At 45.4% G+C, this 19080-nt stretch overlaps 1 protein-coding gene across 3 annotated transcripts in view; it reads left to right on the top strand.

Moving 5' to 3' along the window:
- Nucleotides 1–19080, top strand: part of CAMK2A (calcium/calmodulin dependent protein kinase II alpha) — an 87635-nt gene that overhangs the window by 53964 nt on the left and 14591 nt on the right. For 2 of the 3 annotated variants that reach the window (XM_020964253.2, XM_078150517.1), the window contains exons 13-15: nucleotides 1825–1865; nucleotides 7802–7850; nucleotides 16990–17065. In XM_020964253.2, coding sequence (XP_020819912.1) covers nucleotides 1825–1865; nucleotides 7802–7850; nucleotides 16990–17065 — 166 coding nt within the window. Of the gene's footprint in view, nucleotides 1–1824; nucleotides 1866–6663; nucleotides 6697–7801; nucleotides 7851–16989; nucleotides 17066–19080 lie in introns of all 3 variants that reach the window. The other variant, XM_020964251.2, reaches the window with a different exon arrangement.

The raw sequence follows: 19080 nt of genomic DNA, 5'->3' as shown, positions 1-19080 counted from the left end.
TACTAAAGAAGACTGTATTTGTGTCTCCCAAGAGAGACTGAGAAAATAAGATACTGATGGTAGCCAGGACGATGGCAAAAAGACAAGACATTAGGGGCAGCTAGGTGGCGCAATGGATAGAGTACCAGCTCTGAAATCAGGAGGACCTGAGTTCAAATCCGACCTCAGACACATAACACTTACTAGCTGTGTGATTCTGGGCAAGTCACTTAACCCCAATTGCCTCACACACACATATATTAAATATTAAAATTTTAAATTATTATTAATTTGAATTAATTATTTAAAATATTAAATTAATTTATTTAAAATAAATTAATTATTTAAAATTTTAAATAAAAAGAATATTAAAAAAAAAGACAAGACATTGAACGGTGCAATGGAAAGAGATGGTAATCCAGGGGTCTCTTCCTCCCTATGCCACTTAATAAACACTTGACTTTAGTCAAGTCACTTTCCTCATCCATATAATGGGCATAATAATCCCCGCCCTGCTTATATTACAGAGCTGTGTGGACTAAGTAGGGTAATGGATGTGAGGGTTTGGGAACTTCAGAGTGCAATACCAACACGAGGAATGAATTGTTCCAGCCTCCAAGGCATCATGGGTGTGCAATTAAAAAAAGGTCTCGAAGGATCCCAGGAGCAGGAACTTCGTGGGGTTCTTAGGTATCAGAGAGCCCCTGAGCTGGGACAGTGAGCACAGAGTACCCACAGGTTAGGGGAGCCAGTGGGCAAGGTCTAGTGTGTTACAGTTAAGCTTGCAGCAGCTACTGTAGGTAGGCCTTGGGGTGGGGTTGAGTGTTGGCCAAGGGAGGTAGAGAGAGAAGACATTCACCCTGCTAGGCTCACCAGGTTTCCTTAAAGCAGTTTTGGGCAATCAAGGTTAAACTCCTGACTGCTTTGGGCCCCTTCTCCTTCTTACTCTCCCCTCTCTGGTGTCCAGGATACCCAGAGAAAGGTTCAGTCAGAATGTCAGGATGGGATGAGTATTCTGGGGTATTTTCTGGCTGGTATCCAAACATAAGTACCCCATCCAGGAGGGGTGAGTGCAGTTGTGTGTGTGTGTGTGTGTGTGTGTGTGTGTGTGTGGTGAAGAGATGATAGAAAGGCAGAGGCCTCTGGGAATTTTCATTGGAACAGGAGTCCCAGGGCAGCTGTTTATCTCCTTTCCAGCTGGTGCCTGGGTAACCAGCACCCACCCTGGGCATGTTTTCCGGAACTGAGCATCTAGGGAGGGGCTACTATAGCTAGAAGGCACCAGTCTGGCCCTGGGAGGGGGGCCCGGGCTACGGCCTCAACAGTGGGTGGGCATCTGCTTCTTCTCATTGCCAAAATGGGGCCTGCAGCTGTCTAGCGAGGAGGATCGGGTGACACATGACCAAGGTAGCATGGGGCTAAAATTAGAGAGGGGGCAGAGGCAGAGAGAGAGTACAAACCACCACCGTCCCGGGAGTTTGAGACTCTGGGATTAGCTTTCGGGCTGAATGGGGCTCAGAGGAAATCCCCTGAGGCGGAGCGGGGACCCCTGTGGCAGTGTGGTGGCCAGGACCCTGGGGGGAGGAGTTCTCTTTCTTTGAAGTGCCCGAGTATCCGGCGGCCCGCAGAGAGGGGAAACTCCCCCTTCCCCCAGGGGGCCGACGCTGGTGCTGGGAAAAGGAGGAAGAAGAAGAAGAGGAGGGTTCTGGCTCCGGCCTGCCCTGCGTCCCTCTCCCCTAGCCTCTCACCCCCTGCCTTCCTGCTCTCTGATGTTGCTCCTGCTCACGCTATGGGCCCTGGTGCCCTGCCTCGTGCTCTTAACTCTCTACTTTGTCTCCATCACAGGAGGGAAGAGTGGGGGCAACAAGAAGAATGACGGTGTGAAGGTAAGCTCCCCTTGATGCCTGAAAGGGCCTCAGGTGTGGTGGAAAAGAGCACAAGATTTGGAGCCAGAGGGGACCTGGGTTCGAATCCCAACTGTTACATACTACCTAAGACAATGGGCAGTTTACTTAATTTCTCTGGCCTTCAGTTCCCTCATCTTTCAAATGAGGGGGATGGAGTAAATGGTTTTTATTTTTAAGGTTACTACCAATTCTGAATCTATGGTGCTATGATAACAGAGCTCACACTCTGTGTGCGTGTGAGTGTGTGTGAGTGTGCTGAGAAGGGGGTGGGACTTCAACCGCTCTGGGTGTCCTGCCATATTCGTAAGGTTGATCATCTGGGAAGGTGCCAACATCGGGGGCATCTGACTGTCGGTGCAAATCAAGTCACACGGATAGTCTATTAAGAAATGGGTACCTTCCTCATCTCCCAGTCTCTCCTGGGTGCCCTCTTTCCTTCTGTGAGGGCATAGGAATGTCTGGGAGCAGAAGTCAGGGAGACATTAGGGGAAAGGGGGCAAAGGAAAGTTTGAATACAGGGAAAAAAGGATAGGTCAAGAATAAAAGAGAGAGGGTTTAAATCCTCCCAAGTGAACCAGAGTGCTGGAAAACAAACAGATGAGTGAGTGCTCAGGAATTTAGAAGGATAATAAAAAGTTCCCCATAAAAGCTTGTAGGTGTCCATGAGCCTCAGTTACTGGAAGCCTTGGGTACATATATTAGGTTGAACATGGAGACTTTGGCCTCCATACTTTCCCCCAAATTCCACTGAAGTAGCTAATGATGTCCTTCTATTTCCCTTAGGGCTATTTGGCAGGAATAAGTCTCTGGCCCCACTGAGTAAGGACTCATCAGGAATGTAGGATATCTGGGACCTAAAAAGATCCTTCCTGTTTTTTTTTCCCAAAGACATATTCAGTGGTCTATTGGGGATGCTACCTGAACAATGATTCTATCCCCTGCCTATTGCATCTCCCCTGAAGAGTTCCAAGGCCTAAGGGGACCAAACTGAAGAATATCTGTCCCCTCCCCAAGAGAGAGAGGGCTTGACCTTCTGTCTCAGAAAAATGGGTATAAGTTGCCTTTCTCCTCCCCCTTACCCTCATGCCATGCTGGTGGCCAGTTCCCCAGTGACGCTTCTTTATCTTCACTTCTTCCCTTTCTCTACTATCCTTTCCCTCTTCTCTCTGATGAATGGTGCTTGTGCCTCTAGGAAGTACACTGGCTTCACCCTGCCCTTGGCTCTCTTCCTCTGCAAGGTTACTGTTCCTGGTTAGGCCTTGCCACCCTACCACACTTAGCTCCCCCAGCACATGGGCTGTATGCCATGATGGGGTGTTAAAGTGAGTGACAGTGGGATTTTGGGAAGTCTATAATAATCCAAACTAAGTGGATTCTAGTGCTTCTAGTGTTCAATTGCTGGCCTTTCTGGATTATCCCAATCATTGTTTGGAGGTAGTGCCAGAAACCCAGATTAATTTTATTATTGGCCTGAGTCAAACCTAATTAATAAGATGAAAAAAGCCCTTTCCCCCAACACAAACAAATATACACGCACACACACACACACACGCGCGCGCGCACACACACACGCACACACACACACATATATATATATATACATATAAATATATATATATATATATATATATATATATATATATATATATATATACATATACTGTACTCTAGAGTCAATTAGAGGTGACTCTGGATGATTTTATATTTTCCCTGCCATGGCTTATCATTGTTTACTTGGGGAATTGAGAGTTGCCTGTGTTGAGATAGCCACATGGTAGGGGTTACTGACTTTGGATGCATGGTGGCCGTCCTTGGTGACTGGTGTCTTTTCTGCTGAGCTGGGGTGATAGGCCTCCTGGGAAAAAGCCTAGTGTTGAGGTGGCCTTGAGCTGAAATTGTCGGCCAAGACTAAATTCCCTAGTATTCTGTATCTTGAGGGTAGGGGAGATAGGGCAGAAAGTTCTAATAGGGTTTGATGGGCTTTGGTGCAGGTTCTGAGGAGTTATTTTAGGGATTGAAGGAAGGGAGGCCCCAGGCTCCTGCATGGTCAGTTGGGTTGTAAGTCCTGTGCTGTTGGGACAAAGGTGCTTCAGTCTGAGGAACCAGAAGGAATTCTGCTGGGTGGGTGGGGCAGTGAGTGATTCATCCCCAGGACTACCCCCACCAAATCTCAGGCATGGCCTGAACCCCTTAGGGCTGAGACCACAACGTGGCTTTTGCAAATTGGCTTTGAAGTTGGATCCTCTGTGTGTGAGACCAGAGAGATGGAGAAGCGAGAGACAAAGGAACCTCAGTGCTGGAGAGGCAGTAGTCGGACCCAGACTCTGAAGCTGCCATCTGTGGGCAGCAGAGTGGACATTGCCTATGTGGACCAAAACGGCACCCCTTTCCTCTGCCCCATGGCAAGCCCTACGGAGACCATTTATGTCTCCTAGACTGGCAGGGAGGCAGAAGAGGGCCAACATCCTGGGGTTCCTGCGTTGCTTTTAGTCAGGGGAAGGCCTGGCTGGGACAACCTTGGGAGATCCCCTCCTGATGCTGTTTCACCACCCTCTCCTCTCTTCTGGCAGCCTCAGGAGGGAGGCAGGAATGGGGTGGGGGAAGGCCACAAGCTCTGACCAGGAATGCCCAGGGAGCCATTGCCAGTCACTGGAATCCTCAGAATGAATAAGCCTAGCCTTCTCTTCCTTGAATGAAAATCTCCAATGAAAACCATCCCCTGAATCAGAAGGAGTCAGGTTTTAGACAGCCAGCATGTGCTGGCTTTTATTTCTTGATAGATCTCCAAAGGGTTACATATTGGATTGGGCACATTGGGGAGAAACAGTCGTCCCCATCGAAGAGGCAACCTCATAGGGGACATTCAGGAAACCTCTCATCTCTACACCCTGTGCTCATCTACACAGGGGGACTGAGTCCCCTGATTCTTGCCCACCCCAGCCCCACTATCCTCCTTCCTGCATATATAATGGTGAGGGAGGGGGGGAAATGAGGCCCCTCTCCCGTCCACCCCCACCCCTTCTGCCTCACAGAGGCTACCAAAGCCATTCACTGCCCCAACATGTGGTGTCCCATCCTGTCCTGTTGTGATAAGTGCACTCACTCCCCACCCCCGCCCGCCGTGTCCCATCCTGTTACTGTGTGTCCAGAACCCAGTACAGTCGCTGCTCTGTGTTTGCATCATGTTTTTCCGTCTGAAACGTCTGCCCCACGTGACAGACCTGAGTGAGTAGAGACAAGTCTCTCAGCCCCCCTGTCTTTTTGGGTTACAGCTGAAGACAGAACAGCCACTGGACTCCAACCCCTGCCAGAGGCCTTCGGGCTCCCACCATACACTGGCTCGCATCATGGCATGGAGGCCATCTAGAGGACCATGCCCATGGAAGGGGAGACTGGGCCAGAAAGGCTCTTGGTGAAGGGGCAGGCAGGCATAGGCGACTAGACTTACTCCAGTGGGGAGTGCTACCCAGATCTTCAGAGAAGAAGGCTGTAATATCTGTGGAGGGGGTTAGGACCTAACAACTGGGCTCTTGAATGTGGCTTCTAAGCCTTTACTCACCCTGCCAGGAAGGTAGCATTCCATGAGTCATCAGTGAGCTTTGGCATAATGACATTGTGGCTCACTGGTATCCCTGTTGAGCTTTTTGAGACATCTCAGTCCCACCTCACCCAGACACACAGGGACTTAGTCCATACCTGGATTTCTGGTTTAAGAGTCAGAGAAAGAGAAAATCATTTGGAGCCGTGCTTTCTCTTCCTCCATCTTCCTACCTTATTCCTTTTCCTCCCATCCCACTTCTCTTCTCCTTCCTCTTCCCATTCCCCTCCCACTTCAGTGTTGAGACTGGGAAAGAAAAAAGCCTGGATGCCTAAGAGAATTGGAATAGTCTCATGGTCAGGGCCAAATTTGAATCTTGGCTATTTAGAGTAGTCATTGTATGACCTTGGGCAAGTCATTTAACTCTTCTAGGTTTCATTGTCTCTATCTGTAAAATAGGGTTGTCCGCTGCTCTTTGCAGATTTGTAAGATGTCAGAAAAAAAAAGTGATGGAAATCAAACTTGATTTAGAATTAGTGCTAGATGGAAGAGCGCTGTGTAGAGGCACTTAACAGCTCTTCTCAGATACTTTGGAGATGTCTTGGTCACTGGTATCTGAACCAGTTTACCCCAATCTTCTGAGACTTCACTGAAGCCTGGCCTGCTCTTGTTTCTGGAAGGCTAAGCCCTGAGAATACTAGCAGCTGAGGGTCCTTTCTGACAAGCTCCAGGCGGGGTCAGAGAGCACCGCCTCTCAACTCTTAGAGTCAAATTCCCATTTGAAAGCCAATTAACTGTGGCAGTCTCGACCTGGCTGCTGGGGGGTGACTGGCATCCAGGGCACCATACCCCCTCTCTCACCAAAGCTTGGCATGGTGGGTAGCTCTAGTTCAGGATGGATTCTGGGCTGGGATTTGGAGGATTTGAAGGGTAAGGCCCAGGCAGAGTTAGGAGGATTTGAATGGCAGGGCCCAACAGAGTTAGGCAGGGCCTCAGATCTGGCTGGCCCTCAGAGTTATGGTAAGTGGGGGAAGTGTCCCTAGGGTCATGGGCATGCCACACCTTGGGCACTACCCTCTGTCTCTGAGTGCCAGATTTCAACACCTTTGAAGTACTACTAACACTGGCCCAGGGGCCATTGCCTCCTTCCTCCCCCACTCTACTTCCCTCTCCCCACTACTCTCTACCGTTTTGCCACTGTGTCTCTTCCTGTCCCATCTCTTCTCCTTGTTTTTCCAGAAAAGAAAGTCCAGTTCCAGTGTTCAGTTAATGGTGAGTGTCTGCCGTCTTCCTAAATGCCGGTAATGCTGGGCCTCAGCGCACTCCCGCCTTGCTCCTAGAGGTCACACTGGGGATGTGGGGTGGGAAGAGGGGGCCAAGGGCGTGTGTGGTATATGTGTATTATGTGGCAAACATGTATGTTGTTTGTGTGTTTATGTTAATACCTTCAAACTAGTGCTCTGGAACAATCCATTTCATAGTATAGGACCAGTATTGACCCGTTGTGGGCAGTGGTTGACATGGCCCTTGTCCAGCTCCTCAGGCCATTTCCCAGTCTGCTTCTCTTGAAGCATTCTCCCTGGAGTTCTTTAGCCCAAGGCCCTCAGCTTTCACCCTAAAATCCAACTTTTTGAATTACCCAGTTACTAAATGATGATGCGGTGGTGGCCAGTATAGATTTGTGGGTGTAGCAGTATAGGGACACCACCTGGGGGTCTTTTGTGGAGTGAGGTGCCTGCCCAGTGTGCATTGGGCCGATCAAACCCCAGTCCTGGACTTCCTTGACATCTCCATAGGCCTGTCAGTGTAACCAGTGGGTGCGCTTGGGGCTCAGAAATGCGCTTTGTGTGACTGTGCATCTTTCCTGACTGTAGTTTCATGTGTTCTCTCCCACTTCTGCACAATTCTCTCTCCCTCATCCTAATTCACACTCCTTTCTTTTTTTTTTTCCTGTAAATTTGTACCATTTCCCCCTGATTGTACAGTCAACATGGCATCACTCTGCTCCTTTCCACGACTCCTCGACCCTGTTCTGGCTAAAGCCTCTTCCCATCTCACAGCTGAGGCCAGAGTTGTCTATGTATCCATTCCCATAAGACACCTCCATAGACAGCCCTTCCACTGCCACTTCCTTCTCCTCCTCCTCCTCCTCCTCCTCCTCCTCTTCCTCATTGCTCCCTGAAAGTTAGGTTGGGTTTTAGCTGCTCTGTCTGGGCTCCAGGGCCTGTCTGGCTCTTGGACTCTCAGCTAAGTTCTCTGGTGACCAGGGTCGGTAGAAGCCGTTGTGCTTGCCATCAGCTGAGCAGGTTCCTTGGTCTCAATGGTCAGCCTGGGGTTCATTTCTTTCCTATTGTTTTCCCCCCTGTTCTGTGCCCAGGAATCTTCTGAGAGTACCAATACCACCATTGAAGATGAAGACACCAAAGGTAGGAGGGCTGGCTCCATTTTTCCTTCTGGGAGACTCTGTGGTTGAACCTTTCTAGCCTTGCCTAACTTAGTTCTAGTCTGTTCCTTTGTAATGGGGATCTGTATGCCGAAGTTAATGTCTGCCTAGAGGGATTGTCTAATCAGAGCAGGACAAAAGTATCTGGATATAAGCTCCTTTGCTATTGGGAAAACCCCATAGGACTGGGGTGCTTGATTCCACAGAGTAATTTCAGATCTGTCTCCAAGGGCGAAGCTGCAATAGACACCAGAAGTCTCTTTAATCTTTATTTCCAGGCTCCAGATCTTATCCAGGCAGAAACTACTCTTTGATCACTTAACCACCAGTGATCAGGCAGGACTCACTGTGTTCTGTTTCCCCGTCTCTGATCCCCATTTATCCCTTGATGCCCCATAAGATGCTCAGCACTCCTAGCATCTTCTCCTTTCCTTTGCCCCTTTGCCACATATACACACAACACACTCACTCACTTGGGGACCCAAGGAGAAGAGTAAGGGACAGACATTTTTTGGTGGAATCACAAGTAATCAAAGACACATAAAAATAAATTGACCTGAGTCAAACTGGATGGTTGCAAAGCTTATAGATCTACCTGCCTCTCTGGTCCCTTCTAAATCCCATCAAGGGTTTATATCCTCTGTGAAAGGGGTTGGGTGCCATATCAGGATAAGCCCTCAGAAAGTCAGTCTCCCTCCATTCAAGAATGGCATACTTCTGGACTGAGTAGACTCCCCTCCCAAAGTCCAGTTTTCTTGGTTCACCCTAGGGCCATGATTTAAAGTTTGTCACCAACCCTCAACTAACCTAGAACTCAAGGGCTACATTCTAGTCTTTCTCCTCTCTTAATTCCTGGCTCCAGGCCATATCCATTCTGAAGCCCAAGGACCTTCCACTATGATCACTCACCACAGTAGGACCTGGTTTCTTACTTGTGATCCCTCTCCTTTCATCACTATCTTTGTCCCAAGGGACATCACATTGATTTTCTTGGTGCCCCAAAACACTCCAATAGTTTATAGAGATACCATGTTTTTTTATAGCCACCAGTCTGGAAGGTTGAGGTGATACCATTGATTTCCCACTCCCCTTTTAACCCTAATTTTGGATCTGATACTATTTGGGAAACCCTCATAATGATCGAAGATCCAGATCAGCAAACAATAATAAATCATCTTGGTATTTTCACTTCTTTACACAATCACCATCTGGACAGGGTAACAACCATTCCTAAGTCTTACCAGTTACAGTCAGAGAGAAGACAGTTCTTAATGCTCAATTTGAACCATATGAACCTTTAGATTAAGTGATTTTTTTCTAGGAAAAAGATTTGGGACAGGTGGCTGGTTTCATCTCCATTCTGGACCCAGGATTGATACTACAGAGTATATCACCCTTCTCAGGAAGCTGTTTGAGGGGGCTTGGGCCAACACCAAAGTTGTCGGTGATATCTGCCTGAAGCAGAGAGAGGGGCATGAGAGAGTTTATTGGCCTCAAGGGAGAAGTGGAACTTCCTTCTCTGGCTCCCACAGATTTAATAGACAAATCCTAAGGGTGATCAGTCCTCTGGGGAGCTTCTTACTATTTGGTGGGAATTGCTGGACTCAGTGTAGCCTAGTGGAAATAACACTGGGTTTGAATCCCAGTTCTGGCTACCTCACCATCTCATTACCAGAGAAGATAATGTATGTAAAGTGTTTTATAAACTTTATGGCTTATATAAATGTTAGTTATTATTATTATTTATTGTTGCCTGTGTGACTAAGGATGAATTATTTAACCTCTCTTGGCTTTAATTTTTTTATTTGTAAGATAAAGTAGCTAAATTAGAGCAGCGGTTCTCAGAACCCCGTTTGGGGGAGTCTTTACATTTCAGGACTTTATTAAAAATTATTGAGAATCTCCAAAAAATTTTTGTTTATATGTGTTATACCTATCAATATTTACTGTTTTGGGAATTTAAGCATCTTAGTATTATTATGAAAATAGTTTTGACCTCACATACCCTCTGAAAAGGTCTTGCGGATCTCAGAGGTTCCTGGACTGTACTTTGAGAGTCATTGGACTAGGCCTCTGATCATAGAATTAAAGCTAGAAGACACCTTAGAGATTATCTAGTCCAACTCCCTCATATTACAGATGAGGAAACTGAGACCTGGAGATATAAGTAACCTGCCCAAGGTTGCAAGGCAGTAAGTAGCCGAGCTGGGATTTTAACGTGGGCAATCTTTTGCTAACTTCACAATTTTCAGCATGTGTCTGTTTCTAAATCTGTGGTATTATAAATGAGGAAGGCCTTCTGGTAAATATTTCCCTGATGAGGGAGGCAAGCTATGATTCAGTCAGTTGGGATGGGGCCTTGGCAATGTAGCTGTCTAATGATGTCAGAGAGTTCTGATCTTGGGATTTGGTATGGAGCCAAAAAAGACGCTAGCTTTGAACGAGAAGGGCACCAGGGTGGAGGCATCTCTGGAAGAAAGGTACCCCAAATAAGGTGAGATACTGGCAAGTGGTGGTAGAGCAAGGCGGAGTGGAGAAGACGGAGGAACCCTAAGGGTTTCTGGCCAGCTTCCTTTCCTGGCTGGGATTCTATATCCCATAAACTCCTCATCCCTGCCTCTCCTCTTGGAGGTGGTGTGGGATGAGAGAGCAGTAATCTCTGGGCTGACAGCATCATAGACTTAGAGGTGGAAAGGACCATCTGGCCCAACTCTGTTATTTTACAGATGAAGAAACTGAGGCTCAAGGCGGTTGAGTGACTTGCTCAGAGTCATGTAGCTAGCATCAGCAGCATGATTTGAACCCGAGTCCTCTCTGTCCAGAGCCAGTGTTCTCTCTGCCACGACACGCTGCAAGAAGGAGGGATTCACTGGATTGTCACACTTGCTTGTGTGTTTCCCTTGGCTGTTTCTGTGGTATTAGCTTCTCAGGGCAAAGAACAGACGAGGAAACTTGAGGCAACGCAGTGTGTGAATGAATAAATGCATAAAGCATTTATTAAGCTCTTTCTGTTTGCAAAGAACTGGGGATGCAAATAGAAAAGTAAGATAGTTCTAATCCTCAAGGAGCCCCAAGTTCTAATGGATGAGACAATGCAGAGGGAAGGTTTTACCTCCAAGTCTGATAGAAAAGCTTAAAGGTCCTTGGGGTATGCTGGGAAAGCATATGTTAATTTTTCTTCTTTAATGTCATTTCCACTGATTAAATGATATTATTTTATATACTTCCATGTAAATATTTCATATATAAATATGTTACATATTTATACAGTTATATATTTTATATATAAATATTTCATATATTTCTATACAAATATATTTAAATATAAATATTTTATGTCTATACAAATATATTTAAATATAAATATTTTATATGTTTCTATTAAACATGTATGCATGCATATAAGTATCTCTATTTTTATATGTAAATATTTTCCTATTTACATGTAAATATGTATATATTTTACATATTTATTTGTAAATATTTTCTAGATTAAGACAGTGAGAAGCACAAGGAATTTGGAATTAGACGAGCTAGATTTGAATTCTAACTTATTCACTGTATGATCTTGGGAAAAATATTGATCCTCTCTTAGTTTCAGTCAGTCAATAAATATTTACAAAGCACCTTCTACATGCAGAGCTCTGTGCTTAGCATTGGGGATTCAAAGAAAAATAAAAGACAGTTCCGTCCCAGGGGAGCTGACAGTCTAATGATTTCCTCACTAATAAAATGAGATGGGGGTTGGACTAGGTGACCTCTTGGGTCCCTCCCGGTCCTAAGGCTTGTGAGGAGCAAAGGGGGTTGTCACAAGCAGCACCTGAGCAAAGGTAAAAGGCTAAGAGGTTTCCTTTGGAGCTGAGAAGGCCTTCATTAAGAACAGGAGAACAAAATGCAGTCCCCCAGATTATCATCCTTCCTTGTATTTGCAGAATGATTTTTAGCTCTTCAAAGGTTCTTACATTCATGATCTTGACCCTCTCAATAGCCCTGGGAGGGAGGGATGGGGGCTAGGAGGAAAGGGACTACTGCTCACATTTTACAGAGAACCTGAAATGAGTGTGCATGCTGCTGTGTGTGTGTGAAGAAATTCTTAAATTACTGATACACACACAAAAAAATCTTTGTGCCTTGCTCCCTCCACTCATCTTCCCTTGGAGTGGTTGACACCATCTAGCAATAAGAACACTGGACTGAGGAGTAGCTGGGATGGCCAAAGAGGTATGAGGGGGAAGTCGTAGCAATAACTCCTCTTTCTAAGGCTATCCTCACAATAAGCTCATGATGGAACAGCTAGGTGGCACAGTGGATTGAGCACAGGATCTGAAGTCAGGAGGACCTGAGTTCAAATGTGGCCTCAGATACTAGCTGTATGACCCTGGGCAAGTCACTTAACCCCAATTGCCTCAACCCCCCCCCCAAACCCATGAGGTAGGTTGTATAAGGATTATTACCTGTGTGACCTCGCCAACCTGAACCTTGGTTTCCTCATCTCTAAAATGAAGGGGTGAGACTAGATGGGCTCTGAAGATCTAGAGCTATGATCCTTTGAAGAAACCTCCCTCCCCTCCATTTTACAGATGAGGAGAGTGAAGGCCAGGGTCACAAACATCTACTAGCTGTAGGAAGCACCACCTTGACCCCAGTCTCTCTCCTACAGCTCTGGCATTTCCCCCACAGAAGCTTTCTGCTCTACCATTCCCTGGCTCTGCCCCTAATGGGAATATACCAACCAGGAGCTTAGGCCTCTTCTTGGCCCTTGCCTCACTATTTGACCTTAAGAAACATGCTTCACCTCTTAGTGCCTCATGTTTCTCCTCTCTGAAAAGAAGCACCAGGAGGCCAGGATGGTCACCATCTATGTGAAATGTCAGGAACCAAGTGGGGACCTGGCCTGCTGCCTCTGAAGAGCTGCTGGATGCATTCCCACACATTAGGGCTGGGCAGAAGGAGGGGCCTGGGGCAGACATTCGTGGTTCCCAAAGTTAATCTGTTTTCAGCTTCTGAAAAGACGTACGATGTTAGAGGAAGGGCTTACGGGCCTGGGAATATTATGGGGTTCATAGAGGGGCGAGTGTAGAGGACAGTAGACAGCTGGTCTAGAAGTCAGGTCAACCTAAGCTGGAGTCCCGACTTTGACACATACTGACTGTGACACTGGAAAAGTCACTCATTTCCTTTAAGCCTCTGCTCAAGCAACATCTGCATGGAGCCTTTCCTGATTCCCCTGGCTCCCCTGCTTTCCCATTTATCTTCTATATACTTTTATCAGAGGAGACATGAGCACCTTGAGGGTAGAGATTTTCATTTTTGTTTCTATAGCCCCAGCATCTAGTCCAGTGTTGGCACATGCTAGGTGTTATTGGTATAATGCAATGTAGAATGGAAGAGCAGCTAGGTGGCACAGGCAGTGGATAGAGCCCCAGCCCTGGAGTCAGGAAGACCTGAGTGCAAATCTGGCTTCAGACACTTACTAGCTGTGAGACCCTGGGCAAGTCATCTAACAATGTTTGCCTCGGTTTCCTCAACTGTAAAATGATCTAGAGAAGGAAATGGCAAACCACTCCAGTATCTTTGCCAAGAAAACTCCAAATGGGCTCATGAAGAATGGGACATGACTGAACAACAACAAATGTAGAATGTAAATTCCTTAAAGACAGGGGCTATTTTGTTTTGTCTTTGTACCTCCAGCACTGAACATGGTGCCTAGCCCATAGGTAAGTGCTTAATAAATTCTTGATGACTGATCACATAGAGGAAAGAGTAGGTATTTTTGCTTGGCACTGATGAGTAGAATTAAGACCAGTAGGTGGAAGCTACAAATGTGCAGACTGAGACTCAAAAGTATTGATTATCATTCAGTTGTTTTCAGTCATGTCTTACTCTCTGTGACTCCATTTGCTGTTTTCTTGGCAAAGATACTGGAGTAGATTGCCATTTCCTTTTTCAGCTCATTTTACAGATAAGGGAAACTGAGACACAGATAGTCAGTGTCTGAGGTTGGTGAAGGGTCTACTTGCTTCTGGGCCCAACACTATGCACTATGGCGCCACCTAGCTGCACCAAGGAATCAATTAGAGACGCCCAATGGTAGAATGGTCTAGCTCAAGAAGTACATGGCAATGCCTCTGGAGGCCTTCACGTGAATGGGGAATGACCACTTATCTGATCATTGCCATATGGTGCGGTAGTGGAAAAAGCCCCAGATTTTGAATCTTAAGGCCAAGTTTCAAGGCTCAGCTTTGCCACAGATTATGTATGTGACCTCAGACAAATAATCCCATCTTTTTGAGACTCGGTTACTTAATCTGTAAAATTGGGATAATAGTTGTAATACCTGTGTTACAGAGTTATTGTGAGACTCATTGGAGTCAGGATGACATGTTTGATACAACTAGCCATGTGACCCTTGGTAAGTCATTTACTCTCAATGCCTCAGGTAAAGCTCTCTAAGGTCATAGGTTGCAGAGCAGTCATTGATCTGCTTTGGTAGAAAGAAGTTCCTCACTGGATAGGTCCTTACACCCATGAAATCACAGGTTCTGACCCATAAGTCACTGAAATAATACATTAAAATCCTTTGCAAACTGCAAAGTGCTATATGAATACCAAACATTGTTATTATTCTGTCATAGAAAGTATTCATCCTTCAGGTAGCTAGGTGGTAGCTTGAGGCAGTTAGGTGGTGCAATGAATACATTGCCAGGCCTGCAGTCAGGAAGACCTGAGTTAAAATTTGTCCTTAGATGCTTACTGGCTGCGTGACCCTGGGCATGCCACTTAACCTCTGTCTGCCTCAGTTTCCTCAACTGTAAAACTGGGATCATAATAACGCCTATCTCTCAAGTTTGTTGTGAGGACCAAAAGAGGTAATATTTGTAAAAATGTTTAGGATAGTGCCTGGCACATACGAGGTTTTTAATAAATCCTCCTTCCCTTCTCCTTCAGGTTATGATTCTGTGATTCTTCTTAGAGTTGGAATCTTGTTCTGGCACTAGCCAGATTAAGCATGGACAAGTCACTCAGTCGTTCTGAGTCTCAGTTTCCTTATCTGTAAAATATAAAAGACTATTTGTCTTTCTACATTCACGGGGATTTTTCTGAGTACAGTGTTCTGGCAATGGGAAAGAGTTGTAGGAACACAAGCTATTATAATTGTAGTCCTTGGGGGCCCAAGTTTGTGCTACCCCTGAGAGGCATGGCCCTGGCCTACTTGAGCTTGTGTCCAGCATCAAGTTACTTGATGGTGGGTCAGCAGGCACAAGATGGCAGCAGAGCAGCTCCCATTAGCTCCAGAGCCAGAACTTCCCCCAGGGTTTCAGTCTCACTATCAGGCTCCCCTGGGGAAAACTGCTGAGGGCAGGATATTTAAGACACTGCCTGAAGGCCAGCTGGCTTCTGGGATTTCATTACTCATACTGGGTTCTCCCTTTTCATCACTTAAGACTTCCGAAGGACCCCATCCTCTGCCTGTGATTTAGAGTGAGAGTCCATCCTCGGGCTGTGATTTAGGACCAAGTATCCCACCCTCAGACTGTGTCTTAGAATAGGGGGTCGCTAGCCTCTGACTGACTTATACCCAGGTGGTCCATCCTTTGGTTTCAACAAGTGGTGATGACCATTTGTGTGGGTGTGATGGAAAAGGGATTCTTGTTCAGGTATGATGGTCTCTGAAGTCCCTTCCAACTCTGCACTTCTGTGAGGCTCGGGGTACCAGAAAGAGCATAAGACTTGCAGTCAGGAGACCTAGGTTGCATTGCTAATTCTTACATTAGCTGTGTAAATACTGGACAAGTCAACTCATCTTCTTTGTAAACTGGAGCTAATGATTCTTGTCCTAACTCAAGGGACTGGGAGCAGACTACTTTGTGAGAGGCCATGCTGAGAAGTGGAAAGAGGGCTTAATATGGAATCAGAAGGCCGGGGTTTGATCCCCTCCTCTTTGACTTATTAACTGCGTAACTTGAGTAAGGGAAGGAAAGGGACGAGGAAGGGGCTGAGCATTTATAGAGTGTCTACTATGTGCCAGGCACCATGCTAAGTGTTTTTTTTTTAATAAATATCCTGTCATTTGACCCTCACAACAACCATACAAGGTAGGTACTATTTTTATCCCCATTTTACAGTTGAGGAAATTGAAGCAAATTGCCCAGGATCACACAGCTAGTTTTGTGTCTGAAGCTGGGTTTGAACTCAAGTCTTCATGACTCCAGGCCCAGAGCTTTTTTCATTATGTAACCAGCTGCCTCTAAGCACTTACATAAAGCCTGCTATGGGCCAGGCACTTTTTATAAATATGATATCATTTGATCCTTTACCTTTCAGTCATTTACTTCCCCTGGCCTCAGTTTCCTCATATGTAAAGTGAGGGAATGGGTCCAGATCATTTTTACAATCCTTAATAAAAGGATTTGTTCTGTAAAATACAGCTTTATATACACACATACATGCATACATGTATATTTTTAAAGTTCGCAGACCCAGGTTAAGAAGCCCTAAGGTCCCTCCCAGCTCTAAGATCTGTGTAACTATGAACTATTAATAGGAAATGTTCTTTTCCCTTAGTGTTGGTGGGAATCATATGCACCTGTTATTCTATGCTGGCTTCAGTACCCCCTAAGGGACTTGAATCTTTCTCTTGGGGTGGATGGGGGAGGGGGAGCCATGAGCAGAGAATTCTCCTAAGACAGTAGCAAAGAGACAAGAGGGGCCACAGCCCATTAGCTGAGGGGTCAAGACTTTGTAGAGATGGACAGAAAAAGAAATAGGGATGGGGGGGGTGGGGTGGGCTGGGGCTTTTGAGACACGTACCTTAGGAAGATTCCCTCCGTGTGAAGGCTGCACTGGGAGGGTAGAAACAGGGCTATCAGTTAGGATAGAAGGGCTGTCAGGCTGAGAAAGGCATCTCCTTCCTTCCTGCTTGTGGTCATGTCTTACCACTGCTGAGTGGAGGCTCCTAAAAATTTAGCCCAGAGCCGAGTTCTTTGGGCTCACCATTTGGCCACTGGGAACTGGCCCCCCACTTAGTGGTTTCTGGGGACCATTGCTAAAGCTTCTTCCTGGCCAGGCTACAAATTCCTTTTGTGTTTTGTGTTTCTTTGTATTTTCTCTTTGCCCTGCAGTGAGAAAGCAAGAAATCATTAAGGTCACAGAGCAACTGATCGAAGCAATAAGCAATGGGGATTTTGAGTCCTACACGTGAGTTTGATGGGTACTTCTGGATATCTGGGCCAAGGGAGGAGGGCAGTGTGACTGAATGATTCCGTGGACAGCCAGCCTCAGAGCCAGGAAGACCTGGGTTCAAATTCTGTCTCTGACTCAGACTGGCTGTGTGATCTTGGGCAAACCATTTAATTTTTCTATGCTCTTGGTGACTCTCTAAGACCATTAACGGCAAGAAAGTTATCAACATGCACTAATAGAGGTGCTCTCCTCACCTGGGAGCTCCCTTGAACCAACAAAAGCATAGGGCCAGTCCCTATCCCATCCCTATTCATCTCACTTTTATTTGTAAAGGTCTGCTGAGGGAATGGATCAGCGCAAACTCCTCTTTTGCATTTAGATTAAACTCATTTGAAGGTTTTTTTCCCTTGGTTAGAATTTTCCTCTCTGCAGCTTGATTTATGTTTCTTTTTCTGCCTTCCCTCCCATGCCTTCCTAACTTTCATTCCCTGTAGACTCTCCCTTTATGCTGCCAAACGATCCTTTACTTCCCTAAGGAACAGATGTTTTTATTTCTTCCTTGAATTCCCGGGGTGCTCTGGGAGCATGTGGGGGTGTGTGTAGATGCGTTGCAGGGTAGAGGGGCTGCAGCTGGACGCTCCCTGGAGGGATACTGGTTGGTGGTGTTTCTCCATCCATGCTCTCTATGGTGAGAACGTTGCTGAGCAGCAGTTCTCAAAGGTTTTGGTCTCAGGACCCCTTTACACTCTTAAACATTATTGAGAACTCTGAAGGGCTTTTGTCTATGTGTGTTATACCTATTAACATTTACCATATTAAATGGTAAAATATTATTTAATTGATACAATTAATAAAATTAAAGCATGATCAATTTAAAAATATTTATTTTATTTTTAAAACATGAAACATTTATTTTCTAGGTTAAAATATTGAATTTATTTAAAATGACAGCAATGAACCAGTTACGTGTTAATATAAATAACGTTTCTATGAAAAATAACATTTTCCAAAAGAAGACAATTTAGTGAGAAGAGTGGCATTGTTTTGTATTTTTAACATTTTATTTTTTCCAATTATATGTAAAACCAATTTTAAATATTCATTTAAATTTTTTTTGGTCACAAATTCTCTCCCTCACTTCTTTCCCACCCCCCTCGTTGAGAAGGTAAGCAACTTGATATAGGTTATACATGTACAGTCATGTAAAACATATCTCCATATTAGCCATGTTGCGAAATCAAATAGAGACAAAAAAAGGCGAGAAAAATAAAGTAGAAAAAGTATGCTTTAATCAGCATTCAGACTCCATCAGTTCTGTGGAGGTGGATAGCATTTTTCATCATTTAAGTCCTTTAGAATTGTGTCCGATCATTGTATTGCTGAGAATAGCTAAGTCATTCACAGATGATCACTGTACACTGTTGCTACTTCACTTTGCATCAGTTCGTGTAAGTCTTCACAGGTTTATTTTGCATGTTTTTGCAAATTTCTTTAATGTTTGGCTTAATAGAAGAGAGCTATATTCTCATATCTGTTTCTGCATTCAATCTGTTGCAATATGTTGTTTTGCTTGAAGTGTGTGAAGAAGACCCAGCCTCACACAGATAGTTAGCTGGGAAAGGAAGAAGAATTTTAACAGGCAAATAACATCATAATATTATCATGAAAATTATTTTGACTTTGCAGGACCACAGAGGTTCACAGACCACCCTTTGGAACCCACTGTTAGAGAACGATCTTTGCTTTTTAATGCACTCTCTGCTCATTCCACCTTGTTCTAGCTTATCCTCTGGGCTGGGATTTCACATTCAATTCAATAAACACTTATTAAGCATCTACTTACTATGTGCAAGGCACTGTGCTTGGCTCAGGGATACAAAGATGAAATGACAAGCATATCAGAGTTTACAAGCCACTGGGGTGTGGAAGGAGGCATGGAAATAACAGACGTGTGTGTGTGTGTGTGTGTGTGTGTGTGTGTGCGCGCGCGCGCGTGTGTAAAATGCAAAGCAGAATATGAAAAGGGTAAA

This window comes from Phascolarctos cinereus, unplaced genomic scaffold (genome assembly GCF_003287225.1).
Source record: "Phascolarctos cinereus isolate Bilbo 61053 unplaced genomic scaffold, phaCin_HiC Scaffold_2;HRSCAF=192, whole genome shotgun sequence".
Lineage (NCBI taxonomy): Eukaryota > Metazoa > Chordata > Mammalia > Diprotodontia > Phascolarctidae > Phascolarctos > Phascolarctos cinereus.
The sequence above is the reverse complement of the archived record's forward strand: the minus strand, read 5'-3'. Positions and strand labels throughout refer to the sequence as shown.